General features: G+C 49.6%; 1 protein-coding gene across 1 annotated transcript in view; it reads left to right on the top strand.

Moving 5' to 3' along the window:
• The first annotated feature begins 5,222 nt into the window (after positions 1 to 5,222).
• DOCK1 (dedicator of cytokinesis 1) overlaps positions 5,223 to 24,186 on the top strand; it is a 475,815-nt gene continuing 456,851 nt past the window's right edge. The window contains exon 1 of the mRNA XM_080912399.1: positions 5,223 to 5,360. Within this exon, the coding sequence (XP_080768525.1) occupies positions 5,315 to 5,360 (46 nt within the window). The 5' untranslated portion in view covers positions 5,223 to 5,314. The remainder of the gene's footprint in view (positions 5,361 to 24,186) is intronic.

Raw genomic sequence — 24,186 nt, 5'->3', positions numbered from 1 at the left:
CCTGACCAAAAACAAGCTGGGAGGAAAGTTTGTTCAGCTTACACGTCTACATCATAGTCTATCATCGAAGGAAGTGCAGACGGGACCTAAAACAGGGCAAGAACCAGGAGGCACAAGCTCATGCAGAGGCCACGTGGGGTGCTGTTTACTGACTGGTTTGCTACCAAGGGCTTTCCCAGCCTGCTTTCCATAGATCCCAGGACCACCAGCCCAAGGACAGCACTACCCACCACGGGCTGAGCCTCTCACAGCACCAGTTTTCACCCCAGTCTGTTTCCTGACCGGAGGTGCAATGTGATGGGCTGCCCCAAGCTCCAACTAATATCTTCCCCACCACGCTGGAGTACACCCTGAAACTGTGAGCCAAAATGCACCTTTCCTTCCTTACGTTGCCTCTATTTTTTAAAAAGATTTTACTTATTTTATGTATGTGAGTACACCATCACTGTTCTCACACTAGAAGAGGGCATCGGATCCCATTACAGATGGTTGTGAGGAGCCACCATGTGGTTGCTAGGAATTGAACTCAGGACCTCTGAAAGAACAGTCAGTGCTCCTAACCACTGGGAAATCTTTCCAGCCCCCTTAAGTTGCATTAGCTTTTGTCACATCTATGAGAAAGCCAGTCCCCCAGGCTTCTCTGAAATTCCAAATCTGCCTCTACTCCTCTCCAGAGCCCCCTGTCTTGTTCTGCTGTCCAGAACCTCTGCCTTGATAAAGAGAGTAGGGGAGCAATAGTGTGTAACATACTCGTTTCTAAAAGCCCCAAAATTCTGAACCAGTTATGTCTGTGCTGGCAAACTGTTGCTTCATCTGGGTCCTCCCTGTGTGGATCTCTGCTTGAGGTTTGCAGAAGGCAGAGGTGTCAGGTAACATCAGAGCTGTACAGCTCAAGGTCTTGGTGACAGCTTTGGCTGACTCAGTGAATGAATGCGGCATCTCGAAGGACACCGAGGTCCCAGAAATGATCTGGCTACCTAGATCCAAGCTCCATCAGTTCTAGGCAGTTCCTTCTGTACCGGTCCCTGGCCCCAGTCAGAGCTCATTTCCTGTGTACTGGGAAGTACGGCTTGGTCTTCATCTGGAGTCACGCCCCACAGGCCCCAGGGCACAGCAGCAGCCTGTATGCAGGATTCTGTACTTAATAGTATATTTGTTCCGTGTGGCTGATACAAGTTTAATGCGGGGGTGGGGGGGGTAGCCTTACTCACCTTTCTGGAGAGCACTGAGGCAAAGCACAGGCAGCAGAAACAGACAAAGCAGGCTTAGCATGCTGAGGTGCAGCCACGCCCAGCTGCTGCTTCTTAAAGCTGCCCTGAATTCCACGCAGCTATTCCCAGCACCTCGACTTCACTTCAGAAGTTTCAAACATACAGATGAGACAGGGAAATGCAGCACTCCCAGACCCTTCACTGAGTGTGAAGAATTTTGCTTCATTTTGCACACGGAAGCCAGATCAGGACATGGTGCATCATGTTTTGAGACTGTTTCTTACTGAGCCAGAAGCTTTCTGTTTTGGCACTGGATGACTGGTCAGGGAGCTATCTGGATCTGCCTGCCTCAACCCCTCCCCCATGCTATGGCTACAGGCCAGTGTGGTCATGATTGGCTTTAAAACAACAACAACAACAACAACAACAACAACAACAATAACAACAACACATTTTGGTTCATATTTAGACCCCATGCCTGCAGAAGTCCTCATATCTATTGAGCCCTTCTCCCCCAGTCCTCTATGTTTCTTTTAATTATTTCTCAGTCTCTTTTATTTCTGTAAACTGGAAGTTTGGTCCAAAGTCACACTTATTCATTGCACTGTACCACAGTGCGCATCTGATGTGATGTTCGTACCTGCCCCTGGGTCAGTGGTCCAGCAACCCCGAGCCTCCACTGCAATACTGAGTCAATACCGAATCCCTCCTCTTTCAGCCTCAAGCCAGCTATGCTTAGGCCCACCCCCAGTCTGTGAACAGCCTCCCACTTTCTAGCTCATTTTCATCCACTTTTTTTCTCCCAAAATGGCCCCATTGATTTATGGGGCCCTCTGGTACCTCTACCAGGACAGATATTTGCTGACTTTATCTCCTGGGTTTGCATACTAAAGGCATTCGAATGAAAAGTACTTGTGTGTGGGAACACTTGTATCCTAGAACGTAGGAGATGGAGGCAGTGGGACCAGGAGTCCAAGGCCATCTTCACTTGGCCGTATTTGAGGGTGAATTTGAGGGCAGTTTTGGCTATACGAACTTGTCTCTCACACATGAAATTAAACCAGAGTGGTACTCACGCTTATAACCCCAGCAGTGGGAAGGCTGAGACAGGAGGATTTTGAGTTTCAAGATGACCAAGGCTGCACAGTGAGACTCGTGTATGTGTGTGTGTGTGTGTGTGTCTATAATGCAAAATTTAAAACTAATATTGTTATGGTGATCACTGATTCTGCCAAGCCTCTGCTTTAGTGGAAGGTTGCTTGCTTGTCTGTGCTGATGGTTCAGCCAGGCTGCTGGGCTATGCGTTTCCGGAGGGACTGCAGCCCTGGCTCACTACCCTGTGGTTACGTTAGCTGAGGATGAGATTCATTACTGATTTCAGGAGCTTTGGGCCTTGCAGCCAGTTGGCAGAGGTGTGAGGCCTGGCAGGAGATCTGTGGCTATGAGTCAGGAGTTCAAAATGCCACTGCCACAATCCCAAGGCTCACGAAACCAGAAAACACCGAGCCAGTGTGGTCACACAGGACAAGGAGATAGCGATATTTTGAGCCACAAGATATGACTATGCCCGCCCATGGTGATGGCCAATCTCTGAGCTTCAAGGAACATGGGCACACAGACAAGTCCTCAGTTGTATTTTCTCCAACACATGGCCACGGTCCACCTGAAGTTTTAAAACTGACTTACAGGCCAGAGAAATGAGCGTAAATCTACACTGAGATGAGGTGAGTCTGCTAGCTGTTAAGCTCTCGACCCAAGATACCTGGGAGGTAGGAAAAGAGAACTGATTACAGCAAGTTGCCCTCTGACCTCTATTTGTATGCTGTGGCAGATTCCCCCCTTCAATAATAAAATAAAAATGTAACATAAAGTTAAAACTCTGATTTGAAAGCCTATTTTAGTATGGTATTCTTACAAGACATCAAAAACTGGATTGAGTCGTGATATATGTGTTATATGTATATGTAAAAGTGTGTGCTCCTGCACACATAGATATATGTGCACATGTGTGCGTGTGCAGGTAGAGGTCTTCCTGGGTTTCTTCACAGATATACAAACTCCCTGGAAGACCTAGAAAGCTCTTCTATCCAGGATCTTGTCCGAGGGTCACTTCTCTGAATAAGTCTTACTGGTCTCCCCCTTCCTTAAAAACCAGCATTCCTTTCCACTACAGGCCCCTTGCACATCCAGTTAACCCCCCTCCACTTCGCCTTGCTCATTTCTGCACATCCTTAAAAGTCCAGGCTTAAGCAGTTTTCTCAGGGGTACTCTTTTGGCCTAGTGTGGGCCTACTGTGGGCCAGGTACTTGACACTGAGCTTGAGCTGGAGCTCCGAGCATCCCACTTCTGGTCAGCACCTTCAGTTGCTTCTCTTGGGAACAGTCTGAGTCACCGGGCCACACCCTCAAGGCCTGAGCCTTTGAGGTTTCTGATGGCCTGCCTTTAGTGAATGCCAGAGACCACGTGGGAGCTGAGCCCAGGCTGCTTCCCTCTGTGGGACTGAAGTTCCTTATCAGCTAAAGGAGCCTGCGACTTTCTATGAATTGGTGGCTGAATTGCTAGAAATCTTAGTTGTACATTATCTTAAACAGGGGAGGTTTCCTCTCACCTTCTCCATCCAGGGGCTCCAGGCTATTTAAATTGCATTCTGGACCAGCTGATGGGACTGCTCCAGGTCACAGTGGCCCTGTCTACAGCAGATAGTGGCCAGCCACCTGACCTGTCTAATTCTAGATGAGTTGACTCCTCTCTGGCTGACATGCAATCTTACACAATGTAGCCTTCATTCTTTTATACTTTCTTTCTTTTAGTCCTTGAAGGCTCCCAAGCAGATGCACTGTCTCTAGGATGCAAGGGAGAGAGGGCACACAGTAGAACATGCAATCTCATTTACTCCTAATTGATTGCCGCGGACCTGAGGCCCCATCCCATCCCACCCCTCTCCTTAGTTTTAACCTTGTTTTGGATTCTAATGAAAACTCGGGGTGTGTCTGTGTGCAGGTCTTGAAGAACTTAGAAGTATTGCACTTGTGGGTGGCTGGCACAGGGTGAGTCTGAGACCAGCCTCCTTCAGATTAGGGTTGCTAGGAGGCTGAGCTAGGTTCTAAGCTTGGTCTGGCTTCCTTTCTCTTTCTACTTCCTCTCTTTCCCCACTCTGGCAGATCCAACTCCTACTGAACGCCTCAGAGTTGATGCAAGCTGGGATCCTCTCTGTGCAGCTCCAGGCCCTCCACACCCAAAGGGAGCTGGGCTGTTAGAAGCAGCCAGGGGCTGCAAAGTCTTTTCATCGGCTTTTCTTACCAGTGCGGCTGACTGTACATTATTGCTCCCATCCTCTGCGCTCAGCCCCTGGCAAAATAGGTGCTCACTTTGTGTTTGTTGAATGAATGAACGAACCATGAAGAACTCCGAGCTCTGCTCCAGCGCGCGCTCTCCACCAGGGTAGAACCCGGGTTTCTACACTTTACATCAGTGAGTACATGTTTGGTGTCTGGCTCTATACTAATCCTAAGGGGTGTGTGTGTGTGTGTGTGTGTGTGTGTGTGTGTGTGTGTATACACGCGCGCATAGTAAAGACAGCACCTCTCATGCAGGGTACAGAGTGAGGAGTGAGTAGTGTTCAGGATGCCAGGTGCTCCGTGTTCAAAGTAGAACGTGGGGTACATAAAGAGCGCAGGATGCAATGCAGAGTAGAGGGTGCAGGGTGAGGGGATGTACGGTGCAGATGAATGGGAACGAGGTGCATGCTGTTCACTGAAAAGTAGAGGATGAGAGTTGCACGGAGCGTGGACGGCATTCGTGGACTCGGTGGAGCGGTCCCGGTCCCTCGAGGGACGAGGCGGGCCGGGCCCAGGGCACGCGCGCCTTGGGCGGGCTGCAGTCGGCCGCCGTCCCGCCTCTCGCCGGCGCTCCCGGCCTTTCCCATCCGGCCCGCGACGCTCCGCCCGCCCCGTCCCACATGACACCGCCTCCGCCGCAAACTTTTTCCTCCCCATCCTGTCGCGGCGGGGAAGGAATGGAAGATGGCGGCCTAGGCGCAGAGTTTCCTGCACGAGCAGCGGCGGCGGCAGCGGCGGCTCCAGTGGGCTGCGGCCAGCGCCACCATGACGCGCTGGGTCCCCACCAAGCGAGAGGAGAAGTACGGCGTGGGTGAGCAGCGCGCCGCCCCGCGCCCGCCCCGCGCGCAACTTCCCCGCCGCGGCGCCCAGCCTGTTGCCGCGCGGTGCGGAGCCCGGCCCGCCTGGGGGTTGGAGACCGCGTGGGGGAACCCGGGGACCTTCTGGGGGCCCCCGTGCTCCTCATTCCCGCGCATTTGCTCTGTCGTAGTCCCGTGTGCTCTTGCGTGCGCGGGGCTCCCTGAGCCATTGTTTGCGTGCGTTTCTGCTTCTTCGGGAAACTTCTGTTTGGCATCCGGGATTCCGGGTGAACACTTTTCATTGTGCAGCGCTCCGATCGGTGAAGCCTCCTTTTTCTCGCGTGAGGAGGGGCTGTGCTTCCCGGGCTGGGTCGGTGCCGCCTTTCCCGCCCTGGATGGTGGGGCGGGGGGGACACTGGCGCTCCTGAGTCCCCGGGACCCTGGAAACGGACCTCGAGGGCGGGGACCTGGTTTTCCCTTTGTCAGTTCCCGAGGGGGTGGAGGGAGTCGGCTTGCAAGCTTACGTTTGACTTTAGGACACATTCCAAGGAGCCTAGTTTGCCTTAGTGGCCAGACAGTCTCAGAGCCCTGCAGACCCTGTCTACCCCCCAGCCAACCCACATCAAAAATCAGCTCTGTCTAGGCCTCAGGGCTCTCTGGCATTCCAGATCTAGTTACTCTGTTTCCAGGCTCCTTTCTTTCCCCAAGGATCCTCTAATGCCCAGCCTCACCTGAGCAGAAACTCTCTGTGTCTTGCAAGCAGGCATTTAGGGGAGCTTGCTGCCTTCCACCCTAAGGGCTGCCTTGAGGCATTTTCTCAGCAGCTGTCTGTTCTAGGCATGCCTTCAGCACCCTCTTGCAGGCCTAGTTCTTGTCCCAGCCCGCTGACTTCGGAAGCTTCCTGGAGACTTCAGTCTACAAGGCTGTGCCCTTCTTTTGAACTCCAGTTACTTATTTCTGTAACAAGTAGGGGATGGTGGCCATGGGGGCAGGGCTGGGGAAGCCTAGGGCCCCTGCCTCCACTCTGGGCCCACACACAGGTTTGGAAGACTTAAACACTGGGGCTGAGCTCCACCTGCACTTGGCAGACCTTTCTAAGGCAGAGCTGGGCTTTCTGAGGATGGATGGGGTGTGTAAGGAGCTAACAAGCATGTTTTGTGCTTCCTGGTGGGTCCCCTGCGGATTAGAGTCTTATTTATCTAATTTGGGACGAGACTCCTATTGAGGAGGGGGCTTCAGGGTGTGGGAGCAATGGAGGTTTTCTCCTGGGGTTGCCCAGGACTGTTCAAAGAACAGCTAGAAGACCAGGAGCAAGCAGACACTGGCAGCAAGATGGTTAGGAAGCAGTGAGGAAGGAGGGACCCCTTGGGCCTGCAGAGAAGTCTCAGGTAGTGGAGAAAGTTGCTGCTTGCATTTTACCCTTGTGGCATAGCAGTGGGAGCACTCTGGGTTTGAACCCTGGCAACAGTGGGTTCACATTCATCCCTGTTCTGGTGCAGCTGCCACTGTGGCTTGTGATTATTGGGCAGGGGAGCCTTATTTCTTTGATTTTGTTTATTTATTTTGAGACAAGAGTTTCACTATGTAGTCCTGGTTGGTCTGGCTTCATACAGAGGTCTACTTGTCTCTACCTCCTGAGTGCTAGGTTTAAAGGCATGCACCCTCACTCGTGGTGGGTCTCCTCCCCTCACCCCGTACCTCCCACGCCCTTTAAGCTGGAATACTGTTTTGTGACATTTGAGAGAAAGAAGTAGGGAAGCTGGACACCTCAGCAGCTGTGGGAAAGAAGGGTTGTAGAAAGGAAAGAAAATGGGCTGGGGGGGGGGGTAGGTTAGTTCAAACCCAGTTTGCAGGGTAGGGTGGAGGTCTAAAGTTGGAACTTGGGAGGTCAAGGCAAGAGGATCAGAAGTTGAAGCTCATCTTCTGCAGCATTATTAAGTTTGAGGCCAGCCTGGACTGTGTGGGATCTTACCTGAAGAAGAAAAAAGTCATATTTTCTAAGCAAAAGGCCAAGAAAACCTTTAACAGAGTTTAACAGTGGAAGCCCCGTGAATTCCTTTGTTGGGTATGGGGACCTTCGTTTCAGAGAGAGAGAGAGAGAGAGAGAGAGAGAGAGAGAGAGAGAGAGAGAGAGAGAGATTGATATGCAGTGCCAGGGTGTGGGGTGGGGCAGGGTGGCGGTGACACTGCATTTTGCTGTTGTTTTCAGTCCCCCTAGAGTCCTGCATGTTGTCTTCAGGGATTGCAGTTCTGTAGTGTGGCTCTACCTGGAGAAGATGGGGGAACATTTCTCTATAAGGCCAGGAAGGTCTCCCTGAGCAAACAGCCCAGCAAGGAGGCTGTGGCCTTCCCAGTTGGGCCACACACCCTCCGGAAGGCACTCTTGAATGGGACTTCTAACTTTTGCTAATGCATTAATCTCAAAGCTGTTTCAGAAATTTCTCAAAGGAGAAAAGGAAGAAAAAGGAGTAAATACAGTTCCTTTAATACAGTTCCTCATGTTGTGGTGGACCCCCTACCCCACCATAACGTTATCTTGTTGCTATTTCATGACTGTAATTTTGCTACTGTTATAAATCATAATGTAAATATCTGATATGCAGGATATCTGATCTGTGATTCCCTACCTGGGGCCATTGCTCACAGATTGGGAACCGTTGCTCTAGGGGATGGTTTTGCCAGGAAATTCTACCAAACGTATGAAAGGCTGTCTGGTATAGGAGAATGTGGGTGTGTGTCTCTCTTCACCGGGATGGGAGAAGACAGCTGAGCTTGGATGTAACAGGCATCAGAAAGCACCTGGGAGATTAGTGTCTCCATGTGTCAGAGTGGAGGGAAGTCAAGGGTGGAGGCGTGGAGGCACCCCCAGCTCTCTTCATGTCTTGACAGTTTGCACCGGGAGGATTTTAGTAGCTCATTGGGCAGATGCTCACTGGGGAGGATGTAAGTTCTTGTGTGCAGGCTGATTGGCTGTTTCCTTAAGGGAAAGTTACTAAAGCTTCCCCATACTAACCTCAGCCTTCTTTTTGGTAGCCTTAACAACAGGCCTGTGTTTCTCTCCGGAGGCTCTGGTGGGTGGACCCTGCTTCCACTCTGGCCACTTGGCCCGTGAATGAATCACGAGGGAGAAGGAAGACGATCAAACGCCATCTCCTCTGGAAACATGAATCACAGCTCATTGTTCAGGAGAGTCCGGGGACTCTTAGAAGCATTGTTTGTAAATGACACGCAGCAGTTTTTTATTTATTCATTCTGGAAAATTGAGAGGAGAGTAAATGGCTGGTGTGCGGCTCTTGCCAGGGCAGGAAATGGGGGTTCCCGTCACTTATTTTTGTGGGGTTGCTGCTTGTGAAGGCTGCCAGCTGGCTTTCCTTCCTCTCTTGGGTTTGGTTTGGTGGGCCGTGTTTAGGGGATTGGCTTATTCGCGCAGGTGTACACTTTGATTTAGCTGTCACACCAAGAACTTGGCTGGATGCTCTTTTCCATCATCCCAAATAAGGCAGGGTCCTGTGTCCTAGAATTAATATGTTTTGATGAATCCTGTTTGTCAGATTCACCCTGGGCTAGAGGCACACCTGGAGATAAGTGTGTTCACAGTTGTAGAAGGTAGGCCTCAGAGGTGTGCACAGCCTAATTCCTACCCTGTGAATTGTCACAGGCCAATTCAGCAGTGAGGCTTTGCAGCATGATTGAGCTTATGGAGTTTGGGATGGGGTCACATGGGCTCCGGGAGCTTGGCTGCCTGGTCTTGGCAGAGGGAGTGGGAAAGGGAAACATGTCGAATGGGAAGCTAGTTTCCAAACCAGGGAAGGACTTGATGAGCAGCTGCCAGGAGACATAGGGGTTCACTTGCAGGGACTAGACTGAGGCCCCAGGAAGCCTGTTAGGAAGATAGTGAGCCCAGCATTTCTCACCCTCTTCTTTCAGGTAGAGATCCCCAGAAGAAATAGGGCATTGGGAAGGGTAAGACACCTTAAATTATTCTTGGCTCTTGCTCATTCTGTGACTCTGAGCCTTGATATTCCCATGTTCAGAGTGGAGGTGAGCCTGTGTACTTCAGAGGCTTTCAAGGATTCATTGAGGGTAGTGGGCTCAGAGCTATTGTTTTACTTCTAAGAAAACATTATTATATCTATTTGTGTGTGCACGCCATAGGACAGCTTGCAAGAGTTGGTTCTTCCCTTCCAGTGTGTGGGTTCCGGGGGTCAAGCTCTGGTTACCACTCTTAGTGTCTTTCATCATCTGACCTGTCTTGCTGGCTTCCACTTTTATTCATTATTTAATGAGGTGGTACAGCTTTAAGAATTGTAATGAGGAAGTTGGGCGTGGCAGCACACGCCTTTAATCCCAGCATTTGGGAGGCGGAGGCAGGCAATCTCTGTGAGTTTCTGGTCAGCCTGGGCTGAGTTCCTGGATAGCCAAAAGTACATACACTTTTGTCATGGAAAAAAGCCAAAATGTCAAAAGTGAGGAAGAGAGAGATGGAGAGGGATGGAGAGACGGGTGTCATGACTTCCTACTTAGATGGAGCACCCATAGTTCCTGGGAAATTGGTTTTCTTCAAAAGGTGATTTTATTTTATTTATTTTTTGAGACAGAATCTTACTACATTGCTCAGGCTGGCCTAACTCTGTGGCCCAGGCAAGTGATGTTTTATAATCCTGTTTGGTCAGTCTGAAACATGGGGTGTTCGAATGCTAGCTTGGTCTGTGCTTCAAAGGCCCCTGGGAGGGCAGGGGGAGAGGGGAGGTGGGGGTCTCTTTCATTACCCAGAGTGGTGAGCAGGCTGCTGCTCTGGGATAAAGCATTAGATTGATCCTAAGTAAGTAGGAACACACACATTTTCATTCACTGGAGTTGCAGAAAAACCGAATTAGGGCACGGATTATATTTCTCCAAATCCGATTTAACTTTGAAACTCAAATGTTTTAAATGTATTGTTATGCCATCGTTCTGGAATATTACCTGTCTGAACAGGATTGTGTTAGGGTGTGGGACTAAGTTTCAGGCTGGTTCTGGGTCACTCCTGTGGCTGCAGGTAGTGAAGGCAGGGAGCAGAGTCCTCTGGGTGGATATAGGGAATCCCAGCAAGCTTTTCAGTAATACTTCAGCTCCCCATCATCTCTCCTTCTTTCTTCCTCCCTCCCACCTCCCCCTCCCAGTTCTTCTGCCCTCTCTCCTTTTCTTTCTCTCCTCCTCACCCCCCTTTCATTAAAGTTGGTATTTTCAAGCAGCATGGCCACATGCAGGTTGTTGTATCTGTCCGGTTCTATCCTATTGAGTGTTTTGGCTGTTATGGATAAAGCTGCTTTCTCTCTCTCTCTCTCTCTCTCTCTCTCTCTCCCCCTCTCTCCCTCTCTCCCTCTCTCCCTCTCTCTCTCTCCCTCTCTCCCTCTCTCTCTCTCTCTCTCTCTCTCTCTCCCCCTCTCTCCCTCCCTCTCTCTCTCTCTCTCTCTCTCTCTCTCTCTCTCTCTCCCCCTCTCTCCCTCTCTCCCTCTCTCCCTCTCTCCCTCTCTCCCTCTCTCTCTCCCTCTCTCTCTCTCTCTCTCTCTCTCTCTCTCTCTCTCTCTGTATATATTTTCTGAGCCCTGTGGTAGATGTATAATGTGCCTGTTCTTTTTTTTTTCCATTTTGGGGGGGGGGAGGGAAGGAGAGAGGGAGGGAGAAGGAGGAGGAAGAGAGAAAGGGAGGGAGAGAGAGAGGCGGAGGAGGAAGGGTGGGAGAGCCACAGGTCAATGTCAGGTGCCTTTCTCCATCACTTTCCACCATATGTTTTGAGTCAGGGTCTCAGGGTCTCTTACCAGAACTAGAACTCTAGAACTCATCATTTTGGCTAGGCAGACTGGCTCCTGAGCTACAGAGATCCCTCTGTTCCACCCCCTCCCATCATTACCCACATTCAGGTCCACAGGCTTGTGGTGCAAGCACCTTACCTGCGAGCCTCCTCTGCAGCCCTGGTTATTTAGCTTTTGTCAGCCTTTCCCACACTGGCCACACAGGCTACCTTTACCAGCTTCCTTCTGGTCTTTTCTGCCTTTGCTGTCGTCTCTGTCCACTTTGCCCAGGCTGATGGGGGGGGGTGGGGGGTAGTATCTTAGTTTGGCTGGAGTTTGTGTCTCCCCAGGGTAGCCATCGTCTGATGTCTGGAAGTCATGTATGTGTGGAGGCCAGGGTGTAGCTGATGATGAAGGCACTCCAGAGAGAGACAGCAGGAGCTGAGCCACTGACCTGAGAAGTTGCTCAGGGTGGGGCCCTCAAAATAGCTCAGGTACTAAAGGTACTTTCTGTTTGAGGATCTGAGTTTGATGCCCTGGACTCCCAGGGAGGAAGGAAAGAATCGACTCCTGCAAGTTGCCCTCTGACCTCTGTGGGTACCATGATACATGTGCCCTTTCCCCCAGCTAAAGTAAAATACACGTCAACAAAAAGAGAGAGTATAAAGGTAATCTTTGATTTACCAGCAGTAAGAAGAAAATTGTTCATGTTTTTATGGAAGAATGGTTCGGTCTGAAGGGCCAGCATGGAGGGGGTAGGTGGCACAATGTGAGGGGCCAGCCTTGAGGATCAGCGATGTTTACCTGAGCTATGGGTCACTTGCTTTGGCAACCGTTTCAGTGTGCTGAGAAGCTCTTGGGAAACCTTTAGCACTAGTTTGCTTTCTATGATCAATCACCAGGACCAAAAGCAACTTGGAGAGGAAAGGGTTAAGCTGGTTTCTAGGTCACAGGACCAGCAGAGACTGGCTTGCTTAGCTACTTTTCTTAGACAGCCCAGGCCCACCTACGTAGGGACAGCACTGCCCACAGTGGTCTGGGCCCTCTCACATCAGCCAGCAATCAAGAACATACTCTACAGATGTGCCCAGAGGAGAGTCTGATGGATGCAGTTCCTCAGGCGAGGTTCCCTCTTCCTAGGCATGTGTAGGTAGGTTTGTGTGAAACCCTCAGCAGCGAAGAGAGGAGGTGCGCATCCGAGTCTTTTAGCCCTGACAGCAGTCAAGCACCATCCGTTGTAACCCCCTGCACACAGCTTCCTAATGAGACCTTGACATCTTCGAGATAGAGATAGGCAAGCCTCTGAGCCTTTTCCCAGGCTCCTTTGCACCTCTCCCAAAAGTGGGGACAATGCTAGTTGATATGGGGTTCACAGGGGCTAATGCTCTGTAAGGCAGTTTGGAAGCATTGGCGCCACAGAGACCAAAACCACTGCTGTGGATTTGCTCTGGCCAACGTGGTGGGCAGCCCTTGGGACTGTTGTGAAGACCCATGCGCATAGTGCATATATCAGTTTAGTGGGGCTGCTATGACAAAGTACCAGAGTCTGGGTGCTTTAGACAGCAGATATTTATTTCCGCATTGTCCTTGAGCTGGAGTTCTTAGATGGGTATATCATGGTGTTTGCTGTTTTGTTTTTAAAATTTGAGACCTGTCTGCTTGGCTTGTAGACTGTCATCTTCACCCCATTTCACTCTGCCGTGTGTGTTCTAACCTCTCCTCCTTTTAATGAATGATACCAGACCTATTGAATTGGGGCTTTTCCTGAAAACCTCTTTTTTTTTTTTTTTGTCCAGCCACCTGTTGAATGGTCTCATCCCCCACCCGCAACCCCTTTCCCAGTTCCATCCTGATTCTGTGAGAATGTCCCCATAGTAGTGCTCTTTGGGGACACTTAGATTGTGTGGCCATGCTGTATGAAGTGTATGAGCTGGGCTTTGAGTGCAGAGGTTTCTTCCTTCAAGTGTGTACTCTTTCTGCTTCTTGTTTGTGATTGGAGCTCTCAGTTTGCTTTTCCAGCGGTGTCTGCCTGCTGCCACACCACTTTGGGGATGGATTCTTCTCTCTCTGGAACCATAAGCCCAAAACAAACGCTTCATTCTATAAGTTGCCTTGGTGATGTTCTATCACAACAACAGAAAAAAGCATAATCGGTTTTAAAGTGAGGTTGTAACTCCAGCATTAAGACTTAGGGTCTCACACCCCAGCCCACAGCAGTGTATCTTAAGGCTCAGCTGAATTTCTTTTGTCTTCCTGTCCCTTGAACTTTGTTTTGTTCTTTCCTGTAAGGCTGAAGGTGCCCGGAGGGATGTGGCAGATGAAATGTGGGCTCCTGTCGCTGTCAGCCTGGTCAACCTGAATGTCAGCAAAGTTTGTGCCACGACAGTGCACTCGGGCAGTGTTAGACCTGAATTTGGATCTGTATTTGGTGCTGTTGTTTTTCTTAAGCCTGGTTGGGCCTGGGCACTCACACACCCTGCTCAGATTCATTTCTGGGTTCTCAGAAGGTGTGTTTCTGTGACAGGAGCCAGCTGCACAGTGTTTCCTGAATCCCAGCTCTGCAGCGATGACAGGGATGGCCTTTGGTGCTAGGACTGCACCTTTGCTACTCCTGTTCGTGGGCTGCTCACTGTCTAATCCCAGGGACTGCCCTACATACTGCAGTGGGAGCCTGGCTTCTCTAACCTAGGCAAACTCACAAGGCTCTCAGTGATTTGGCACCACTGAGTCAGGGGAGCTGAAGGGGTAGGGAAGGGACTGGCCTTGGGACAAATACCTTCCTTCAATTTTGTGATAATTTTGAATCCATGCTGGCCCTGTGCCCACCAAGTAAGTCAGCACAACTGCACACAGGGAATCTGGGTACATACCCACTGTCACCACTTCAACAGGCAGGTACCTTCTCCCAGGCAGGGCAGTGAGTTAACATTTCTTTTTGGGTGCCTTCAGTGCTTAGCATTAAACACTCAGTTTGGAGGCACAGAGCCTTGTTGTGGATTCATGTATTGTTTTGGTAGTTGCCTTTTGAGACAAGGTTTTATTTAGTCTGTAGTCTGCTGGCTTAGACCCCACTGTACAGCCTAGGCTAGCCTCAGTGTCTAGCTGGAGTTGACCTTGAACTCCTTACCCTCAGGCCCATGCTTCCTGAGTGCTGGGAACACACGTGTACGTCCCCACACCTGTCTTTTTGTTTTGTTTTGTTTCATCATTATTTTGTAGTTTTGACAGAGTCTGAGGCGAAGCTGAGTGAGCTTTCGAAAGTGGTACTGAGATGGGGTGAGTGGCCATAGTTCTCTCTGTTTCCCCAGGGGACCATAAAGGTACAGGGTATAGGTTCAGCTTGAATGTGTCACTGTGTTTCCGAAAGTATTCCTCAGCCTCTACCAGGTGCTATTTAAAGCTGTGATTTACCATTACCTTGGGAGTGTCTCACACAATTCATGTGCCACCCTGAGTGATTTGTTTAACAGAATCACATTAGATAAGCTTGTAGGAAAATGTAAGTCATGATTTCCTTTCTGCATCTGGCTGCTTGCTAGCTGTTCTTTGAGACGTTCTGCTATTATGTTGCTCCCCCCTTTTTAAATATAGGGTGTCACTATGTAACCCTGGCTAGCCTGGAACTTTGTCCATAGACTGGGCTGGCCTTAGACTCACAAGGCTCTATCTGCCTGCATCTGGCTGGACAGTGCATTCTGCTGGCTTCATACAATTAAAGTTTGCTTTATGTTGGTATCACACACGTGGCTCACAGTTCTCTACCCACAGCAGTGTGTGAGCCCAGAAGTTGGTAGTCCTGCCCACCCATTCCTGTTGATTATTTTCCATTAATCAGGAAGTGGATTGGAATGGGCCCTTTAGTATCACTGACCATGAGCAGATTGTATGTACTTCTTCCCTTCTTAATGGTAAACAGTTGTTTGCTTTCCCCAGAGATGGGAAGAGACACAGCTGAAAACTGAGGCTGTGTTTTGATGTCTATGGGTTTCCAGATGATTCCAAGGTGCTGAGTCCAGGAAGCAAACTGCTGAGCACCTTTCCTGTATTGGCCGCGCAGCTTCCTAGTGTGCCCCCAACAGAGCACATGTGCACTTCTTTTGGTCTCAGTGGGTAGAGCACTGAAACCTGTGTGGGAGAATGGCCTGTTCTTCTAAGTGCTGGCTTTTGTCTTGTTACTGCCTGGAATCTGTATTCTGAAGTAACTCCATGTTTATGATGGAGTGTGGTCAGGGTTCCCCTGAGAACCCTGTAATAGTGTTGGGTGGTCATGCTGGAGGCGGGGCACAGAGCACTGTATTGTGGGGAGAACTGTGCTGATGGAAAGAACTGTTATTTCAGTAACTACCTCCCCTTTCCCCTCCCTCCTCCTACTTCTTTTCCTCTATCCCTTCCCTTTCTTCTCCCCCTCCTCCTCTCCCTCCTCCTCACACTCCTACTTATCTTCCTTCCCTCTTCCTTTTCTCTTCTTCTCTGCTCCTCCTTACCTTCTTCCTCCCCTCCCTCCTCTTTTTCTTACTCTCCTCCCCTTCTTCCTCCTCACCCTCATCCCCATCTTTCTTCCATCTTCACAATTTCTTCTTTCCCCTCCCTTCTCCTCACTATACTTTTCTGTTCTGTCTCCTCTCTTCCTCCTCCCCGTCTTCCTCTTCCTTTCCCCTTCTTCCTTCCTGTTCAGTTTCTTCTCCCTTCAGCACTTCTTTTCTTTCTGACCTTTTTTCCTCTATCCCTTCTCCTCCCCCTTCCTGTCCCTCTTTCTCTTTTTCTTCCTTCCTTTTTCCCTCCCTCCCTTCCTCCCTCCCTCCCTGCCTCTTTCCAGTACCCCCACCCTCCACTTTCTGTTTGTGTCTCAGCTCTGTTTGGTATTGGTAGTCCAGGGTCGTCCTTCTGTGTCCCACCTTCTAGCACAGTCCCCTGTCCGAATCCATCAGAGCCTATGTTGTGTCAGAAATTGGGATGTCACAATGTGGACAGACAGGTACGAGTAGGTGGCTCATGTATGTCCCAGACCCCACCCTTCACAGTTTTGGGTGACACCCAGGAATCTTGTTGAGCATGTAGATACAGTGGCAGTGGGGTGTGGACATGTCTGATGTAGGGACTCTGCTTTCTTCTCAGGTTGGGGTTCTGCCACTAAATGAATTCTTATTGGGTTCTGGACCTTTGGGGATTTCTAGGTGATCAATAATGAACTGTGGGTGTTACCTGTTTTCATGGTGGCCCCATGTTGTCCTTGGTTTGGCACATTTGTGCCTGATTCTGCTCAGTCCCAGCTTTATAGGGCTTGTCATGTCTGCCCCTTGACTGTTCACCCTGGCTCACGCTTTGAGCCAGGCTATGGGGATAGATATAAGGGAAGGTTGAGGACCCATTGCAAATGATTCTGAGTCCCCAGACCCTGAGGGAAGGATGGAATGCGGAAGGGACTGAGAAGGATGGGAGCCAGCAGGTGTGTCCCCCTGGGCTCCTGGAGCTTCATTTCCTTTACTGGAATCCCCATAGGCAGTGTTGGGGACGGACCTCTGCTGCTGGGGCATTGTCTTCACAGCTCAGGCCATGAGCCAGCTGCCTCCATCTGAGGAGGGAGACCCAGCACTTCCGGGACTGTCCACACAGGGAGCTTATGCCGCCTACAAGATGGAACAAAGAACAGAATTCTGCTGGCAGACCCCACAGCCTGGCTTCTCTACCCCACTCTTCAAGGCTGTCCCCTTGGCCTCCCTGTTTCTCAGGTTGTACACCCCTTGTGCTGAGTGTGGATGATGGAACTTTCTACCTCAGGAAAACACTCTGGGATCACAGAAACTAACTCATGCCAAGCAGGGTGCTCAGCCTGGGCACTTATCACTTCCTGGGCTGGGTCAGTCTTTGTCACAAGATTTGGATGCTCTACATTTACCCAGGAATCCAGTATCACATTCTGTCTCTGGGTTGGAAACTCCCCCAAGTGTTTCAGATACTGCTAAATATTTCCTGGGGGAAGATGGCCAAGTTCTGAATTGTTCACTGCTGCCCTTGCTGCTCCTGCTATTCCTGCTGCTCCTGCTGCTCCTGCTGCCCTTGCTGCCCCTGCTGCTCCTGCTATTCCTGCTGCTCCTGCTGCCTCTGCTGCCCCTGCTGCCCCTGCTGCTCCTGCTGCTCCTGCTGCTACTCCTGATACTCCTGCTGCTCCTGCTGCTGCTCAAGCTACTCCTGCTACTCCTGCTGCTTCTGCTGCTCCTGCTGATCCTGCTGTTCCTGCTGCTCCTGCTGCTCCTGCTGCTCCTGCTGCTCCTGCTACTCCTGCTGCTCCTGCTGCTCCTGCTGCTCTGCTGCTCCTGCTGCTCCTGCTGCCCCTGCTGCTACTCCTGCTGCTTCTGCTGCTCCTGCTGCTGCTCCTGCTGTTCCTGCTGCTCCTGCTGCTTCTGCTGCTCCTGCTGCTCCTCCTGCTCCTCCTGCTGCCCCTGCTGCTCCTGCTGCTGCTCCTGCTGTTCCTGCTGCTCCTGCTGCTTCTGCTGCCCCTGCTGCCCCTGCTGCTCCTGCTGCTCCTGCTGTTCCTGCTGCTCCTGCTGCTCCTGCTGCCCCTGCTGCCCCTGCTGCTCCTGCTGCTCCTGCTGCTCCTGCTGCTCCTGCTGCTGCTCCTGCTGTTCCTGCTGTTCCTGCTGCTCCTGCTGTTCCTGCTGTTCCTGCTGCTCCTGCTGCTCCTGCTGCTCCTGCTACTCCTGCTGCCCCTGCTGCTACTCCTGCTGCTCCTGCTGCTTCTGCTGCTCCTCCTGCTGCCCCTGCTGCCCCTGCTGCTCCTGCTGCTCCTGCTACTCCTGCTGCCCCTGCTGCTCCTGCTGCTCCTGCTGCTTCTGCTGCTCCTCCTGCTGCCCCTGCTGCCCCTGCTGCTCCTGCTGCTCCTGCTACTCCTGCTGCCCCTGCTGCTCCTGCTGCTCCTGCTGCTCCTGCTGCTCCTGCTGCTGCTCCTGCTGTTCCTGCTGTTCCTGCTGCTCCTGCTGTTCCTGCTGCCCCTGCTACTCCTGCTGCTCCTGCTGCTCCTGCTGTTCTCCCTGTGCTACTAACCTTGCACTATGTTCTAGGTATATCTTTTGTCACTGCGACCAACAGTAACTTGGGGTGTAAAAGCAACTTGGCTTGCTTATCTACCCTTCTTTATAGCTCAGGCCCACCTGTTTACTGTTTAGGATTGGCATTGTCCACAGTGGGCTAGTCCCTCCCTTCATCAAATGAGCTATTAAGAAAATGCTCCACAGATACGTCCATGTCCTGTATCCTTCCACAACCCTCATTAGTTCATTTGCGCAGCTGCCCTGCTGTGTTCACAAGATGAAGTTTCATCCATGGCTGCAGGCTCTTACACCTTCTCTGCCCTGCCACACCCAACGATCCCAAAGCACTGCTAGAGGGAGGAGGCATGTGTGTGTGCATGTGCAAATGCATTTGTGTGCATGTGCACATGCATTTGTGTGTGTGTGTGTGTGTGTGTGTGTGTGTGTGTGTGTAGAGTATATATGTGTCCTTTAGGGCTGAATATTTTTTAGTCTCTTGTTTTTTGCACTGTGGCTAGTAGCTAGCTATGGGTCTCTGTTAATCATCTGCTGCAAATAGTAGCTTCTTATCTAAAAAATTTATTTTTATTATTTTTAATTATATGTATGTGTGTGTCAGTGGGGTGGGGTGGTATATGTGTTCAAGTGTCCTTGGAAGGTCAAGGCATGGGTTTCCTTTGGAGCAGAATCACAGACTGGGAACTGAACTCAGTTCTGCAAGAGCAGTATGTGCTCTTAATTGCTGAGCCGTCTCTCCAGCCCCTAGATCTTTTTGTCTTTAAGTTACATTTGTTTTCATGCATGCATGTGTATGTGTGCCACTATGTGTTATGTGGATGTCAGAGGACAACTTGTGGTAATTGGTTCTTTCCTTCTTCCATGTGGGAGCTGGGGAACAAACTCAGGTCTTGGTAACCTTGCCTGAGCTATCCTACCTGTCTGAGTTTTCTGTCTGTTAGATGTCTGATGATGAGCTGGGCACCAACCAGCCAGGCCTGCATTTTCTGTGAGTGTACCCAAGCCAATCACTGGAGACCTGTCCCAGACAGGCATGCTCAGTTGGTTTGGTTTTTGAGACAGGATCTCATTGTGCAGCTCTGACTGTCCTGGAACTCACTGTGTAGACCAAGCTGGCCTTGAACTCACAGAGATCTGTTTGCCTCTACCTCCTGAGTACTGGAATTAAAGGTGTGTTCCACCATGCCAGGGAGTTTTATTTGTAGAAACAAAAGCACTTCCCAAGCCTTCCCCCCCCCCAATAATAACTTATTTTCTTTAACATAATTGACTTTACCAGGGGCAAATAATGATTTAGCAGGAGGAAAATGTGATTATTTTTCTTCCAAATTGCCTCACTTCTATTAACTTAGTACGATTTATTTCAAGTCTTTTCTGTATTGTACGTTTGACTGCCCATTTCTCAAAAGAGAGGGCCCATGTTGCGTTGTTTAGCCCTCATCCCTGGACCCGTGGGTGGTTCTTGGTGCGGCACTGCCTTGAGGGAACTGCCTGATGAGGGAAGCCACAGGGATGGAGGACTGAGGTCGGAGCAGGTTCAGGGACTACCTTTTGCAGGAGGGAGGAGACTTGGCCTGTGAGCCTCAAGGTGACTTCTGGTGTTTTTAGCCACAGGTTCAATGGTCTGTCTCCTAGACCCCTGGCTCTGAGGGGGTTAGTGTCCTGTGGTCTGACAAGCCATAGTGTATTTTGACAGGCTTCTTTGGCTGTCTAGACAGGCTCTTGATTTCCACCTGTCTTGGTTTTCCAGGCTTATCCCTGTCTTCTTACCCAGCTTGGTGAAGCGAGGCCTCCCTATGATACTTTCTGCAGTACCACAATGCACTTCTCCTCCAGTCCCTGTGTCCCCTGCTCCACTGCCACGGTTCTGTAGATCCTTTCCTCTTTCCCCAGTATTTTTATCTCAACAGCCCCAAGGCTGAAGTGGTGTGTGTGTGTGTGTGTGTGTATGTTTTATATGACTTGTGTTGCTGCTTCCATAGTAGTGTTGGGATACATAGAGTGGCCGAGTAGATGTCTGGGGCAGTGACCTCAAAGGTCCTTTTCCTCTCCTTTGTCCCAGCTGTTTGGATGAGTGGACATGTGAGGTGGGTGGTGTGAGCCTCATATGTTTATAGCTTAGATATTCTCTTGGTAAATTGGGAACATCGCTTGTATTTTTGGGATTTTTATGGGCTTAGAATTTTTCCCACTGTTGCTTGATACAATGCTGTCTTTCAAGTGTCTTTTGGAGATAGAAGAGTTCTCCATCCAGGAATGACTAGAATAAGGTGATTGAATGTATGAGCAGGTACCGGGTGAATCCTGGATCCAGCTCCGCAGCGTGGCTCTAGCATGTTTCTGGTCTCAGATGATCCATTCGTGGAGTTTCTGCCTCTGGCTTTTCCTGTTCCCCCAGTGTGATGAAAAGACAGGTGTCCAAGGGGAGAATCGATGCCAAAGTATTTTGTAGATGTCAAACATTAAACAGCTACAAGGGATAGTTAGCAGCCTCTGTTTTCCTTGTTCGGTTCGTTTGATAAGTTTGCTAGACTTTGCATACCAAGAGACATGATCCAGGGTGCTTGGGGCACTGATACAGTCACTGACAAATGATACTGCTGAAAATGTTCTATCTATAAATACAGTTTGTCAGTTGCTAGAAACAATCACGTACAGAAGCACTGTAGGAACTAATCTTCCTCCCCCCACCCCCTACCATGGGTATATCTCCTGTAGAAATGGCAGCTTAAAAGATACATGAAATGTTTAACCTTTGATGAGTAGATAAAACAATGAAATATTACAGAGTCATTAAAAGGAGTGAGGTACCCATTCATAGTACAGTGTAGATGAACTCTGCAAACATTATTGCTAAGAGGCCATAGCTGGTCACAGAAGGACATATTTTGCAGGACTCTGCTGATACGTGTTATCTACAACAGGCAAATCCATAGACAAAACAGATTAGTGGTTGCCTGGGGATACAGGAGGGGAACTGATTACTTAACAGTCCTTTTTCCTTTACAGGGCTGGAGATACTTTAGAAGGAGGTAGAGGTGAGGGAGGTTCACAGTGTTGTGAATTTCTGATTAGTAAGCAGTATGTACCTAGACACTTTCTGGTCATAATTTCTGGGTCCTGCTTAGCCAGTGGGCCTCACATTGCTCACACCTGCTTATGGTCTTAGGGTCTTAGTCTGTGTGTGTATGTGTGCTCCAGCATGCACATATATGCATACATGGGTACAAGTAGAGGCTGATACTAGTGTCTTCCTTGATTGTATTTGTCGAGACAGTCTTTTACTGAGCCTGTAGCTCACACTGTTTTGCAAGGCTAGCTAGCCAGCAAGAACTTTGGGTCTACCTGCCTCTGTTCCCCAGTGCTGTGGTTATAGATGTTTAACACCACATCTGAGCTTTTCTTTATATTAATGCTGGGAATCTCAACTCAGACCCGCAAGCTTGTGTGATGATGACATTACCCATTGAATCATTTCCCTAGCACTCAGAGTCCCATTAGTTTTCCAATATTATTTTTTGCTAGTTATGGAATGAATGTAAACATTATAGAAAGTGTGAAGGCATTAAACTCTGAATCTCAGGAGTCTCCATTTAGCTGTAACCAGCGTTCTGAGTATGTTGCTGTCTCTATGGCTCCAAACCTGTTTGCCTCTGAGGTATTGAGGGAGTAGGGACTGTCTTAGTTTCTTTTCTGTTGCTGAGATAAGATACTCTGAAAAAAGCAGTTTATGGGAGAAAGTGTTATTTAGCTTGTAGTTCAAGGGTCCAGTTCATCATGGTGGGAAAGTCCAGGGAGTGGGAGTTTGAAGCAGCTGGTTGCATCATATCTACAATCAGGAAGCAGAGAGAGAGAGAGAGAGAGAGAGAGAGAGAGAGAGAGAGAGAGAGAGAGATGAGTGCTACTACTGCTCAGCTTCTTAACTCCTTTTAATCTATTCAGCCCAGGGAATGGTGCCACCCACAGTGGGCAGGTTTTCCCATTCTAGTAAAGGCAATCAAGATAATCTGGTCAGGCAAACCCAGAGGCCTATCTCCCAGATGATTCTAGATTTTGTCCACTGATAACCACAGTGCTTGCATGGTTTGAATATGTTTGGCCCATGGACTGGTACTATTAGAAAGTGTAGCCTTGTTGGAGGAAATGTGTCACTGTGGGTGTGGGCTTTAAGACACTCATTTTGGCTACCTGGAAGCCAGTCTTCTCCTAACAGCCTTCAGATGAAGATGTAGAACTCTCAGCTCCTCCTGCACCATGCCTGCCTGGATGCTGCCATGTTCCTGCCTTGATGATAAAATGGATTGAAACTCTGAACCTATAATCCAGCCCCAATTAAATGCTGTCTTTATAAGAGTTGCTTCAGTCATGGTGTCTCTTCACAGCAATAAAAGTACTAAGGCAGTACCTCTATTGGAGATTGTCCTAAGAGTTGTCTTTCTTCTTCCATGTGAGAAGATGAGGATGTCTGTGAACAGACATAGGGCTTTGTCACATATCAAACATGCTGATGCTCATCCTGGACTTCCAGCTTCCAGAACTATGAAGCATGTGTGTTGCTGACTGATATGCACTTCCACAGCTCCCAGTGGCTGCTGGATGTCCAAGAATGAGAATCCCACAGACCTGGGGACCCCCATCCAGCTCCGGCCTTCCAACATCTCTAACTGTGCTTCCCTACTCCTGGCTTCCCCACTCCTGGAAGTGCTTCCTGCCTTAACACTTCCCTAAAGCCCAGTACTGGGGTGGAGTCGGTAGTCAAACCTGTGGCAGGGTGGACACAGGTTTACCGGAAAGCAGAAAGATCTCCAGCCCTTTCAGGCAGCATGCAGCTTGCTTATCCATCTGGCTATGGACATGGAGGGTTGGGAGTTAGAACTGAGCTGGGCTGACTCTGGAAACCTCTTTATAGCCATAGGCAGGGCAAGAGACACTTGTAGTGCTTGCTCGAGTTTGGGCTGGGGTAGTACAAGTTGGGTGAAAGGTTTTAAAAAGTTAGGGGACAGAATCCGAGTTCATCAGGGTCTCCACTTCTTCAGCCCTGCTGCTCTAGATAAACTAAATACAAAGTCTCCACTCGAAGTTTTCGTCTGACTGGCATTTGCCTGTGGGGACCAGATGTGGTCAAGGGCTCTGGGACATTTGTTTGTATGGCGTCTCCTTTTGTTTTCTGTGATTTATAGGCAGGAATGTCAAGGCGGGATTAGCATGGAATGAGCCTTCAGAATGAGAAATCACAGTCCCTGGAAATGAAGGATTGTGTGAACGTGTTTCTTCAGGACAGAGGTTGAGTGGTCATGGCTCACAGGGTACAGCACCAGGGATTGTGTGGTTGAGCACCACATTGTCATTTGCCAAGTAGGCTGCTTGCTTGTGAACATGGCCAGTGGCTTTGTGGCTTGCTTTTACACCTGTCTACATTTTATTTTATGTTTTTACCAGTTTGTAACATTTTTTTTACTAAAGACTGGGGAGGCAGCTCAGTAGACAAGAGTGCTCGTTGTAAGTGCAAGAGGATGTGAGTTCAAATCCTAAGCATCTACATAAAAGCTGGCCAGGGCCATCATTGCCTGTAACTGTGGCATCGAGGTAGAGGGCTGGTAGAGACAGGCAGGTCTCTGGAGCTTGGTGGTTACTAGCCTGTTTGTTCAGTGAGAAACCCTTCTTCAGATTAAAGAAAAACGAGTGGACAGCAATACAGGTAGATACCTGCTGTCTTCTGGCTTCTTTATGTACATGTATATAACACACACACACACACACACACACACACACACACACACACACACACACACACACACACACTAGAAGTTAGAATCAGGTGGACTCCAGAGCATGTCCCAGGCCAGCCTACTTCTCCTTGCTGTTTCCTTTTTTCTTCTACCCAGGGCATTCTGGGTACATTTCTAAACACTCACATTTGCAGATTACTGTCTCCTCCCCTTACCTAATATTTATTTACCTTTGATCAAGTGAGCTCTGAAAATGGCAAGTGGGAAATTCTGGAGATGAATGATTCATGT

Source organism: Micromys minutus (genome assembly GCF_963924665.1).
Source record: "Micromys minutus genome assembly, chromosome: 2".
Taxonomy (NCBI): Eukaryota; Metazoa; Chordata; class Mammalia; order Rodentia; family Muridae; genus Micromys; species Micromys minutus.
The sequence above is the reverse complement of the archived record's forward strand: the minus strand, read 5'-3'. Positions and strand labels throughout refer to the sequence as shown.